This window comes from Hypanus sabinus, chromosome 12 (genome assembly GCF_030144855.1).
Source record: "Hypanus sabinus isolate sHypSab1 chromosome 12, sHypSab1.hap1, whole genome shotgun sequence".
Taxonomy (NCBI): Eukaryota; Metazoa; Chordata; class Chondrichthyes; order Myliobatiformes; family Dasyatidae; genus Hypanus; species Hypanus sabinus.
Genome location: NC_082717.1, coordinates 306,584 through 319,342, shown reverse-complemented (window position 1 = coordinate 319,342; position 12,759 = coordinate 306,584). Strand labels below are relative to the sequence as shown.

Sequence of the window (12,759 nt, the reverse complement as noted above, 5' to 3'; positions counted from 1 at the left end):
TGAGCACATCTGTTTCCAATTTATGCTTCCAAATTCCTGCCTGATTGCTTCATATTTCCCCTTAGTCCAATTAAACGCTTTCCTAATTTGTCTGTTCCTATCCCTCTCCAACGCTATGGTAAAGGAGATAGAATTATTACCACCATCTCCAAAATGCTCTTCCACTGAGAGACCTGACACCTCGGGTACAATTGTTAGGACAATTTAAATGCTAGCCCACATAACCAGAAGACAGGATGTCAGGATTTCACCCACTCTCCATAATGATCACTCCTCTCTCCGTGCCGCTAAGGCTACGAAGACTACCCCGGCTGCTGTGCACCGTACCCACGAATATGGTGTGCTGATATTGAGTCTTTGGGCCTCCCCAGGCTGCTCTAAGGTTCGGATCTAAGTACTTAATTTGGTTTGAAATGGACGTTCGCTTCTGTTGTTGGTATGATTCGTTGTTTTCTTTCTCCCCCCCACCTTTCTCTTGCACTTTGGGTGTGATCTTGTTTTTTAATTGTGTTCTTTCTGGTTTCTTGTTTTGTGGCTACCTGTAAGCAAACAAATCTTCAGGTTGTATAATTTATACATTCTTTGATAATAGATGTACTTCAAAACTTTGAAATGAGAGAGCACAGGTTTAACACGAGAGGAAAGGATTTTAAAGAGGACTTGAGAGGGGAAATTTGTTTCTCAACACAGCTTCTAGTTGTATGTGGAACTTGCACCAGAGGAGGAAATGGAATAAATCTACATGAAAAGACACAGCAGAAAATCAAGAACAGAAAAGATCCTGCAGATGCTGGGAAGCCAGCACAACACACACAAAATGCTGGAGGAACTGGTGGTCAGACACCATCTATGGAAATGAAATATATAAAACCTACTGAATAAAGCATTTTTCGTGTGTTACGGCAGAAAATTGATCAGTTACAGAAATGGCAGAGAAATGGCAGAATTCTATCAAGTGTGCAGATCCAATATAAAGGAGTACAGTTAACAGTATAATGAGCAGAGGTAACCGGAGGTCCATGTACCTAGCTCCCTGAAAGTGGCGAAACAGGTTGATAGGGGGTAATGAAGCCATATAGCATGCTTACTTTTATTAACCGAGGCTAGTTTGAGTTGAAGAGTCAGGAAGTTATGTTGCAGATTTATAAAACTCTGGTTAGACTCCACTTGGAGTACTGTGTTCAGTTCTGGTCTCCTCATTACAGAACGTTGTGGGGGCTGGCACAGCACTAAGCAGGGCCACTAACTCGAATCTTGAGTATTACTGGGGAAGCACTTTGTAAACAAGTGACCACAATTCCATTAGTTTTAAAAAGGTAAAACAAAAGACAGGATTGTCCAATAAGATCTTAAATTGGGATGGCGCAATCTTGGAGATATTAGAAGGGTACTTGCAAAGGTTGTTTGGGCAAGCCTGCTTGCAAAGAAAGGGACATCTTATAAGTAGGAGGTTTTAAAAAGTGTGATAATTGGGAGTTATTAAGTGAAATTCCAGGATTGAATGGCTTGTCATATGAAGAGCTTTTGATGGGTCTGGGCCTGTATTCGCTGGATTCAAAAGAATGAAGTGACCCCTACTGAAGGTGAAAGGCCTTGACAGAGTGGATGTGGAAAGGAGGTTTTATATGATGGGAGAGTTTAAGACCAGAGGACACATCCTCAGAATGGAGGGGCTTCATTTTAGAACAGAGATGAAAAGGAATTTCTGTAGACAGAGATTGATGAATATGTGGAATTATTTGCCACAGGCAGCTGTGGAGACCAAGTCTTTGTGTATATTTAAGGTGGAGGTTGATCAATTCTTGGTTAATGAGGGCATGAAGGGATAAGGGAAAAAGGCAGGACATTGGGGCCGAGAGGAAAATGGAACCAGCTATGTGAAATGGCGGAGCAGGCTTGATGGGCCAAATGGCCTAATTTGTATATCTTATTGTCTAAAGGGAAATCAGGAAGATTTCCTGACTTTAAACTCAGAGAAGATGTGAATGGAGAGAGTTGGTAGACTGCCAGACCCAGTGGACTTGGAGCGAGGGTCCGAGGGGCAGTGACAATCGGAGGAGGTCGATGGTGGACGGCTGGCTTATCAGTGAGCTTCAACATTGCATGATAGGCTGTTTCATAAGAATGGGTCCTTTTTCTTCTTTTCCCATTTTCTTTACTAACCATATAGTCAAAGTACGAATTATAAAGCTTAATCGTTTAATCGCATATTGTATACTGTTTGTTATTTCGGGGTACTGATTTGTAACAGGGAAAACATCGTGCAGCATCCACCCAAACAAGATTTCTTAAGTTTGGCTAGGCCAGGGGCTATCACTTCCTATATTAAGCCGCTAGCCGAAGCGAGTGTTACATGGTGAACTGCACTGCTGTATGTCCTGACCCTTGGTCTCTTATTTCTAACTGTCAGAGCAGTAAACCACATTAGACTCTTCCATTATCACACTTCAGTAAATTAACAAAATAGTGGAATCTATGGGAAATCAAACCTTATTGTCAGGACTAATGTCCAAATCTTCAATCTCTCCTTCATGAGCTTGGAAGTCAAAACGTTTCTTCATACTTGGGAACTGGAAGTAGAAATATACATGGTTCACATTGAAATCCCCCTTAACTTGTGTTTTTTTTAAAGTCCTATCCCTTGTTTAGATGCTCCCTCAAAGCAAAACAATCATTGAGATCCACCCTGAAAGCCAGATGCATATCTGTAAGTATAATCTTCCACATGTGCAACACCTGCTCAGCTCATGCCACAGGTTTTCTATGTTTCTCTGTTTCTCACTGGCACCTTGGTAAATAGTCAGCATTCAAATGAAGCCACAGATTGTTGACCAGCAGCAGGGAATGAGGGATCCAGGAAATCAGTCAGAGAAACTTGGCTCACTGCTCTCTTGGTGGACAACCATCTTTCATGTGGAACCACAGAATGGTGACCAGGAGCAGGGAACCATTTTGATATGACTTGAGTCAGGATATAAACTTTGTCTAATTGGACAAATCCATATTTGCCCCATTTGGCATCAAACCAGGGTATCCCAACATTACTGAGATGTGGAGGCAAAGAAATGGGTTGAGACAGGACTCTGGCACAAAGGGACACCTGTTAGGAGTTGCTGTTAGGGCCCTTTGTGGCACTGAAACTTTAAGACCTTTTTCCATGGAGGGAGGAGGAAGGGGCCACTGCAGTGAAGCTCACCTGAGTTGGAAGAATGCAAAATGGAGCAAGTGAAACAGTAATGCCCTGATTTGAATCTGCCAGGAGATTTGATAACAGTCAGTGCTGTGTGTGGTTTGTAATTTTGAGTGGCACTGGACTCACTCTAGTTGTCACAGTCAGAGACAGCAGGCAGAGGGGCTGGGCTCTGACTCACGTTGCGCACAAGCTAGTTAGAACACTTGCATTTCATCTACTGAAGCAGACACAACAACCACAAATTAACACGCACAAAATCTTTGTACCTCCCACAGCCGAATACATCCATCCACACCACCGGTTACAAGAATGGAGTGCTCCTGGTTAAAACGAACACTTTTCTGAAGGGCATCTGAACTGAAGTCAGTGTGAACAACATGAAGTGGTTCCACCACAATCTCTGAGCTCTCATTCCGCATGTCCCCACTTGCATTAGACAACGTTTTAGTGGCTTGCCTTCGCTTCTTTGTTTCCATCTTCTTCACTGCCCAGAGAAAACCAAACAGGAACTGAGACTGGAGAGGAACAGACCAACCACAGTAGAAGGCGTGGAGCAGGGTGCTCGGGCTGAGGGGAAGGAGGGGTGGGTGGGGAAGGGGTCAGCAAGGGTTGATCAGGGTGGGTGGAGGTTCCAGCTGAAATTTGACTGTCATTGTTACCTGTTTCCTCTTTTTTGCTGTTTTTTTGCTCAACAGGTTTCTGTTTCTCTTCATGGATTCGGAGGATGTGACAAGTGGAGTCTTGTCCAATTGCCAGAATATCTCCAGCCACAGCCATGTTCATGGGGGCTCGGGTCTCCGTGTCATGGGAATGGAGAAGCATTGCCGACAAGCTGCCAGTGACACGCTCCAATCGCAGGAAATGCTGCAGGAACATCAAACAAGGGGAGAAGTAGTCAAATCAGTGAACATACTAAGCAAAGCAAGTGGATTTGCATGGAAGACTGTACAATCACATCATTCAGCACAGGAGGAAGCCCTTCAGTCCATTACATACATAGAACATAGCCATGTAGCGGTTAGTGTGGGTCATTGGAATATGGAGTTCAATCCCAGTGTCATCTTTGAGGACCCTGTAAGTCCTTTCTGTAGAGTGTGTGGGTTTCCTCTGGGTACTCCGGTTTCCTTCCACAGTCCAAAGATGTACCCTTCAATAGGTCATTGCAAATTGTGTAGTGGTTAGGCTAGGGTTAAATAGGGGGACGTTGTGCGGCATGGCTCGAAGTGCCACAAGTGCCTAATTGGTGCTGTATCTCAATAAATAAAAGTACAGCTCATTACAAGCCCTCAGCCTACAATGTTGTGCCAACCTTTTAACCTACTTCAAGATCAATGTAACCCTTCCCTCCTACACACCCTATTATCCTCAATGTTTCTTCCACCAATGTGCCTATCTATGAGTTTCTTAAATGTCCCTAATATATCTGCCTCTACCACCACCTCTGGCAGAGCATTCCAAGCACCCAACACTGTATTCTCTGACATCCTCTCTATACTTTCCTCCCATCACTGTAAAAGGATGTCCTCTAGAATTGGCTAGTGTCACCCTGAGAAAAAGGAGTTTGCTGTCCACTCTATCTACACCTCTCATAATCTTATACACTTCTATCATCACTTCTTATCCTCTTTGCTCCAGAAAGAAAAGCCCTAGCTCAGCTGGCATATCCTCATAAGACATGTTCTTCAATCCAGATGGGCATCCTGGCATATTTCCTCTACCTCTCTAAACCTCCCATATCCTTCCTATAATGAGGTGACCAGAACAGAATACAATACTTTGAGTGTGGCCTAACCAGGGTTTTGTAGAGTTATAGAGACATAGAATAGTTCACCATAGAAACAGACCCCTCAGCCCATCTAGTAGATGCCAAGACCATTTAAACTGCCTACTCCCATTGACCTACACCTACCCAAACATCACTTAAACACTGAAATCGAGTCACATGCACAACTTGTGCTGGCAGCTCATTCCATGCTCTCATGACCCTCTGACCAAAGAAGTTTCCCTCTCATGTTCCCAACTATTTAGCATACATTTAGCCGTAGAAAAGCAGCATCAATCATTAAGATCCTCACCAGCCAGGTCGTGCCCTTTTCTCCTGCTATCATAAAGCAGAAGGCACAGGTGCTTCATGGTTCACACCACCAGGTTCAGTTTCTACCATCAGGCTCTTGACAAAAGGGGACAGCTACACTCATTTAAGGACTATTTCATGCTAGTTATTTATTGCTGTGTATTTCCATCTGCATTTACACAGTTTGTTTACAGTTAACAGTTCCTAATGTTTACAGTTACTCTTCTATAGATTTGCTAAGTTTGGCCTGCAGGAAAAGAATATCGGGGTTGCATGTGGTAACTCTACGTACTCTGATAATAAAAGTAATTTTGAACTTTGTCCACTACACCCCCAATCTTGGTGTCATCTACAAATATGCTGATCCATTTAACCACATTATCATCCAGATCATTAATACAGATGACAAATAACAATGGACCCGTACTGGTCCCTGTGGCACTCCGCTAGTGGCAACCATCTACTACCACTCTCTGGCTTCTCCCACAAAGCCAATGTCTAATCCAATTTATGACCACAGCTTTAATGCCGAGCAACCGAACCTTCTTGACCAACCTCCCATGCAGGACCTTATCAAATCCTTACTAAAGTCCATGTAGACAACATACACTGCCTTGCCTTCACCCACTTTCCTGCTATCTTCCTCAAAAAACTTTAAAAGACTGGTTAGACATGACCTACCACACTCAAAGCCATGCTGACTATCCTTAATCAGTCCAAGTCTATCCAAATACTCATATATTTGGTCCCTTAGAATATCTTCCAATAACTTTCCCACTACTGATGTCAGACTCACTGGCCTATAATTCTTTTAAACAGTGGAAGAGCATTGGCTACCCTCCAGTCCTCTGGTACTTCTATTGCTAAGCATGATTTAAATGTCCCTGCCAGGGCCCCAGTAATTTCTGTACTTGCCTCCCATAGAGGCAGAGGGAACAACTTGTCAGTCCTTGGGGATTATTCACTCTGATTTGCCTCAGGATATCAAATACCTTCTCCTCTGTAATCTAGAGGGTCCATGAAAGTTGATGCCACTTACCTCATTTTGATAGACTCTGTCCATCTCCTCAGTAAATACAGATGCAAAAAAATGCATTTAAGATCTCTTTCATCTCCGATCATGGATTATCATTCTGATCTTCCAGAGTTGCAACATTATCTCGCAGCTCTTAAACTCAATTTCCTGACTAATGAAGGCCAACAAACCATATGTCTTCTTAACAATCCTATAACCTGCACAGAAACTTTGAAAAATCTATGGATCTGGACCCCAAGATCCTTCTGTTCCTCCACACTGCTAAGAGTCCTGAAATTGTCCCTATACTCTGCCTTTGGTTTGATCTTCCAAAGTGTAACTCCTTTTCCGGAATGAAGTCCATCTGGCATTTCTCTATTCTATCTGGAGCCTATCAATGTCCTTTTATAACCTGCAACAACCTTCTATGTGATCCACACCACCAACCATCTGCAAACCGAGACATCAAAGATATTTATCAGGAGTGCTGCATACACAGGGCCCTTAGCATTGTCAATGATCCCTCCCATCGGTCCAACAATCTCTGACTCCATACCATCATGCAGGAAGTACCGTAGCATTAGGAGGAATATTAGAATGGAAAACAGCTTCTTCCCCTAATACATATACTACTGAACTCCTTGCCACCACCCAGATCTCATAACACCATAAGACACAGGAGCAGAATTAGACCATTTGGCCCATCAAGTCTGCTCCAACATTCAATCATGGCTGATTGCTTTTCCCCTTCCTCAAACCAATTCCTCGGCCTTCTCCCTGTAACCTTTGATGCCGAGTCCAATCGAGGGGCGAGGGGGGGAGAGGTTGGGAGAGGGTGGGGGAGGAGGGGGCTCACACACATCAAGGAGAAGAGTTTAAAAAAGGAGCGTTTCACAAAGCTCAGTGTATTAGTGGTGGACCAATCAATTTGCAATTCATTAGCAGGAGCAAATACAAGTAAAGCAGGGTCAAAGCAAAGCGGCTACTGTGTGAGTGGTTGAATTAAAAACTCACTAAATCACAGCTAATTAAATAAAGTAGGGATGATGCAGTATCAAGTGATGTGCTGTAGCTGCATGTGGTTCCTGGTGGACCCCATTGTGGTTCCGGGTGATCACATCTGCAGCAAGTGTTTGCTGCTCGAGGAACTCAGGCTCAAAGTTGGTGTCCTGGAATCTGAGCTTCAAACACTGTGGCACATCAGGGAGGGGGAGAGTTACCTGGATTCTCTGTTTCATGAGGGAGTCACACACGTTAGATTAACGGCCTCAGATTTGGTCTGTTGTCAAGGACAAGAGGGTGAGACTGTGAGTGAGATGGGTAGCGGGATCCAACAGCTTGTCCAACAGGTCTGAGATTCTTAAACACGAAGTACACTGCAGATGCTGGGGTCAAAGCAACATGTACAACAAGCTGGAGGAACACAGCAGGTCGGGCAGCATCGTTTCAGCAATCAACGAGCAATCAACGTTTCAGTCCTGACCAAGGGTCTCAGCCCGAAACGTTGACTGTTTGTTTCCACAGATGCTGCCCTACCTGCTGAGTTCCTCCAGTGTGTTGTAGGTCTGAGATTCCTGCTCCCTGTGTGGCTGTAGGAAGGATGAACAACATAACTGTGGCACTGTAGTTCAGCGAACCATTCGGGGAGGGGGGAGCAGAAAGAAGAGAAATCTAGTGATAATTGGGGATACTGTAGTCAGGGGAACAGTCAGAGTTCTCCCAAATGCTGTGTTACCTGCCTGGTGCCTGGGTTCAGGACATTTATCTGACCAGCAGAGGAATCTGCAGTGGGAGGGGAAAGATCCAGTTGTCGTGGTCCATGTGGGTAGCAGTGATATGGGTAGAATGAGGAAAGAGGTTCTGCTGAGGGAATTTGAACAGCTTGGGACTAAATTAAAAAGTAGAACCAAAAAAGGTGGCAATCTGTAGATTACTACCTGAGCCACGTGCAAATTGGCATAGGGTCAAGAAGATCAGAGAGTCATATGTGTGGCTCAAGGATTGGTGCGGGAGAAATAGGTTTGAATTAATGGGAAACTGGCACCAGTATTGGGAGGGAGGGAGGGAGGGAGCTGTTCCAATGGGATGGACTCCAACTGAACTGTGATGGGACCTGGATCTTAGTGAATCACATTACTAGGGCTGTGGATAGGGCTTTAAACTAAATAGTAGAGGGGATTGGTTCAACAGATTGGAGAAATATGGATAAAATAAGAAAGAGAAGTGTGGATAAAGTCAAAGAAAAAGCAAAAGATAAAAAAAAAGTAAGAGTGGAGTGAAGAAAGGTCAAGTGCAAAAGAGTAAAAAAAATTACAAGATGTTAAAAGCACAATGAGTGTAAGGACACTTTATCTGAACGCCTGTAGTATTTGAAATAAGGTCAGTGAACTGGAGACACAAATCAGTATAAAGGTGTTTAATGATTTAGTGACAAGATCAGGGTGATAGAGACGATACAACATCTAAGGAGCAGAATGTTGAATCCAAATGAGTAGACATTAGGAATGGTAAAAGGAAAAAAATCACCGGAGTTGTCTATTGGCCATTGAATAATAACATTACAGTGGCACAGGAAATAAACAGAGAAATATCTGAGGCATGTAAGAATGGACTGCAGTTATTGTGGGGGAATTTAACTTGCACATAGATTGGGTGAATCAAGTTGGTCGAGGCAGTCTTGAGGAGGACTTCATAGAATGCATCCATGATGGCTTTTTTGAACAGCATATTACTGAACTTACAAGGGAATGTGTCATCTTAGATCTGGTGCTGTGCAATGAGACAGGTAAAATTAGCAATCTTGTAGTTAGGGATCCTCTTTGAAAGAGTGATTACAGCACGATGAGTTTCTCATACAAATAGGGGATGGAATAGTTTGATCGAAAACCAGTATATTGTGCCTAAACAATGGAGACTACAATGGGATGAGGGGGAATTTGGCTAGTGTAGACTGGGAACACAGGCTATATGGTGGGATGGTTGAAGAACAGTGGAAGACTTTCAAAGAGATTTTTCACAGTGTTCAACAAAAGTATATTCCAATTAAAAGCAAGGACAGTATTTCTCCCTACCCCAATTAATTTTTTTTTCCTAAATTGTTCACTCCTGTCCCTCTCCAGCGCGATGATAAAGGAGACAGAGGTGTGATCACTACCTCCAAAATGTTCTCCCACCGAGAGATCTGACACCTGACCAGATTCATTTCCCAATACCAGATCAAGTACAGCCTCTGCTCTAGTTGGCTTATCTACACATTACATCAGGAAACAGTGAATCCTTGAGGGTTGAGTTAAGAAACTGCAAGGGTAAAAGTTCCCTGATGGCAGTGGCTGGGAGGTGGGCCACAGATTACAACAGGAAATTGAAAAGGTGAGTCAAAAGGGCAATGTTATAGTAGTAATGGGAGATATTGCATCAGGAAACCTTCCTGAACACACCTAGCAAACTCACCCCATCAAAACCCCTTGCTCCAAGGAGATGCCAGTTAATATTAGGAAAGTTAAAATCATCTATCACAACAATAGTAGACAATCCCTCCATGACTTCCTCCTTTTCTACTGCCGTTAATACTATCCCTGATTAGCAATGCCATGCCCCCACCTCTTTTGCCTCTCTCCCTGTCCCTTTTGAAACATCTGAAGCCCAACACACTCAGCAGCCTTTCCTGCCCCTGGGACATTCAAGTTTCTATAATGGCCACAATGTCATAATTCCCTGTATTGATCCATGCCTTAATTTCATCCATTTTGCTTTTGATACTCTTTGCATTAAAATAGACACATCTCATGTAATCTGGCTGACTGCCTCTTTGCTCTACCATCTGCCTATCCTTCCTCACAAACTCCCTATGAACTGTCTCTACTTGTGTGCGAACTGCCCTATCCTCTGCCTCTTCAATTCGGTTCCCACCTCTGTAAATCTAGTTTAAACTTTCTGTGAACCTTTTCTCACCACGTATCTAGCCAAATATCTTTCAAGTGTGGTTTTTGCACTGTGTGAGCATGATGCCAATTTACACTAATCCCATCTGCCTCAGCATGACTCGTGTCTCTCCAATCCTTGCTTAGAACATAAGACCACAAGACACCAGAGCAGAATTAAGCCTTTGGCCCATTGAGTCTGCTCTGCTAGTTAATCATGGCTAATCATTTTTTCTTCTCATCCGCCCCACTCCCCAGCATTCTCCCTATAACCTTTGATGCCATGTCTAATTAAAAACCCATCAAGCTCAGCCTTAAATTCCCCCAGTGACCTGACCTCCACAAATGCCTGCGGTAATAAATTCACCACCCTCTGGCAAATGGAAGTTCTCTGCATCTCTGTATTAACCGAACACCTCTCTATCCTGAGGCTGTGCCCTCTTGACTTCCTCACCATGGGAAACACCTTTTCCACATCTACTCTGTCTAGGCCTTTCAACATTCAAAAGGTTTCAGTGAGATTCTCTGGCTCCACCTTTCTAAATTCCAGTAGGTACAAACCCAGGGCTATCGAATGTGCATGCGGAAATCTCCTGTGACTATCATAACATTGCTCTTTTGACACAACTTTTCTATTTCCTGTTGAAACTTGTGGTCCACATATGAAGGTTGCAGCCTGTATATAATTGCCTTTTACCCTTGCAGTTACTTAACTCAACCCATAAGGATTCAACATCTTTGGATTCCATTCACATATTTCTACTGATTTGATGCCATTCCCTCTACCAAACTTCCTCCCCCTCTGATACAACTGTAACCCTGGACATTCAGTTCCCAACTACAACCATCCTTCTGCCACGATTCAGTGATGGTCACAACATCATACCTGACAATCTGTAATAGTGCAACAAGATCATCCACTTCATTTCTGATTCTCTGAATCAGAAGCATATATTGAAGCATATTTGCTACCCTTTTTGATTTTACATCCTTAATGCACTGGTACTCGCCCTGCTGGCTGCAATTATTTCCTATCAGTCTGACTGCATGCTATCATTCCTCGGACATCCAGATAACAAAAGATACCTAAGACAGACTATTATTTATTGACTTGGGCTCTGACTTCAATACTATAATTCCAAACAAACTCATCTCCTTCATACTTTCTTTGCTGAACATTTAGTTGCCTTCTGTTCGTTTTTAAAAGCTTCCCAATCCTCCCACTATTTTTTGCCATATTGTATACTATCTCTTTTGATTTTAATGCTTTCGTGGACTCTCGTTTTCCCACCATTGCCGCATCCTCCCTTTGGAATGGCTTCTTCAGATAAACCGATCCTGCGCCTTCCGTATTACTCCGAGAAACTCCAGCATTGCTGCTTTGTTGTCATCCATGTTCGTGTCCCCTGCCAATCAACTTCGGCCAGCTCCTCTCTCTCTTGCCTCTGTAGTCACCTAAGCTATAAATATCCAAAAGTCCAGATATTCTCTGTTCGAGTGCGCCTGACAATGGAGATTGTTCGGCCCATTAAGTACATGACAGCTAGAGTCGCACCGCCGTTTGGGACAGAAGGACGTCCCTTGGCCTGGATTGTTCAGGGCTTGGAGCCGCGGAGCCTCGCTTCACTTACCACTCCATTGCTGATGCCGGTTTTAGAGGCACCTCCTCCGCCCGCGGTCACCACCAGGTCGGCCCGCGGGACACTGACCGTGTAGAGCGGGAAAGGCGCGCGATACAACTCCGCGGCACCTCGGCGGCCCATCACCGCCGGAAAAGTGTAGGCCCTGCCTCTGCCTCGCCGTCCTAGGCCTGTAGCTTCAACACCAGGGCTTCCTTCAAACCGGACAGCAGACACATCAGCACCGAGCGACAAAGGTGACAACCGGGAGGCGGAGTTCTTACCTGCTCCGCCTCAGAGGGACACAGGGGCGGCTGCCATGCTTGTGCGGGGCAATGGGGAAGCGGAAAGTCGGTGCCATGTCTAATCGGGGCACAGTTATGACTGCCGCCATAACTGTGCGGGGCAGTGAGGAACAGATGCCATGTCTGTGTGGGGTAGGGGCGGTGGGAGGATGTCAGCAGGTCAGACAGCATCTTTGGATAGGAATCATCAATCTACCTTTTGGGTCAGGACCCCATCAGGACTTTTAAAAATAAAGGGCAGAAACCAGCATCTGCGGAATCACAAACAAGAGACAATCTGCAGATGCTGGAAATCTGAGCAGCACACACAGCTCTGCCGAGGCATCGAACCGTCATCTGTTTGTACTTCTTTCCATAGATGCTACCTGGCCTGCTGAGTTCCTCCAGCATTTTGTGTGTGTTGCTTGGATTTTCTTTTGTTTGTAATCTGCAGGAATATCTGTGCGAGGCGGGTGGGGTGGAATTGGTGACTGACACAGGGTAAGAGGCTCGCCATGGACGCAATGATACTGCAAATAAGAAATTATTAGAAAACAACAAAAAAAACACGCAGGAGGAACTCATCTATTTCCTCACGGCACATGGAACTGATACCATTTTTGTAAGCGGAATAGCGGAAACCATCGCCATGTG

At 44.3% G+C, this 12,759-nt stretch overlaps 1 protein-coding gene across 1 annotated transcript in view; it reads right to left on the bottom strand.

Moving 5' to 3' along the window:
- preb (prolactin regulatory element binding) overlaps window positions 1-12,094 on the bottom strand; it is a 61,799-nt gene extending 49,705 nt beyond the window's left edge. Inside the window, exons 1-4 of the mRNA XM_059985397.1 lie at window positions 11,834-12,094; window positions 3,853-4,057; window positions 3,460-3,677; window positions 2,490-2,570 (exon numbers count right to left, since the gene is read on the bottom strand). Coding sequence (XP_059841380.1) covers window positions 2,490-2,570; window positions 3,460-3,677; window positions 3,853-4,057; window positions 11,834-11,965 — 636 coding nt within the window. The 5' untranslated portion in view covers window positions 11,966-12,094. The remainder of the gene's footprint in view (window positions 1-2,489; window positions 2,571-3,459; window positions 3,678-3,852; window positions 4,058-11,833) is intronic.
- Window positions 12,095-12,759: the final 665 nt, after the last annotated feature.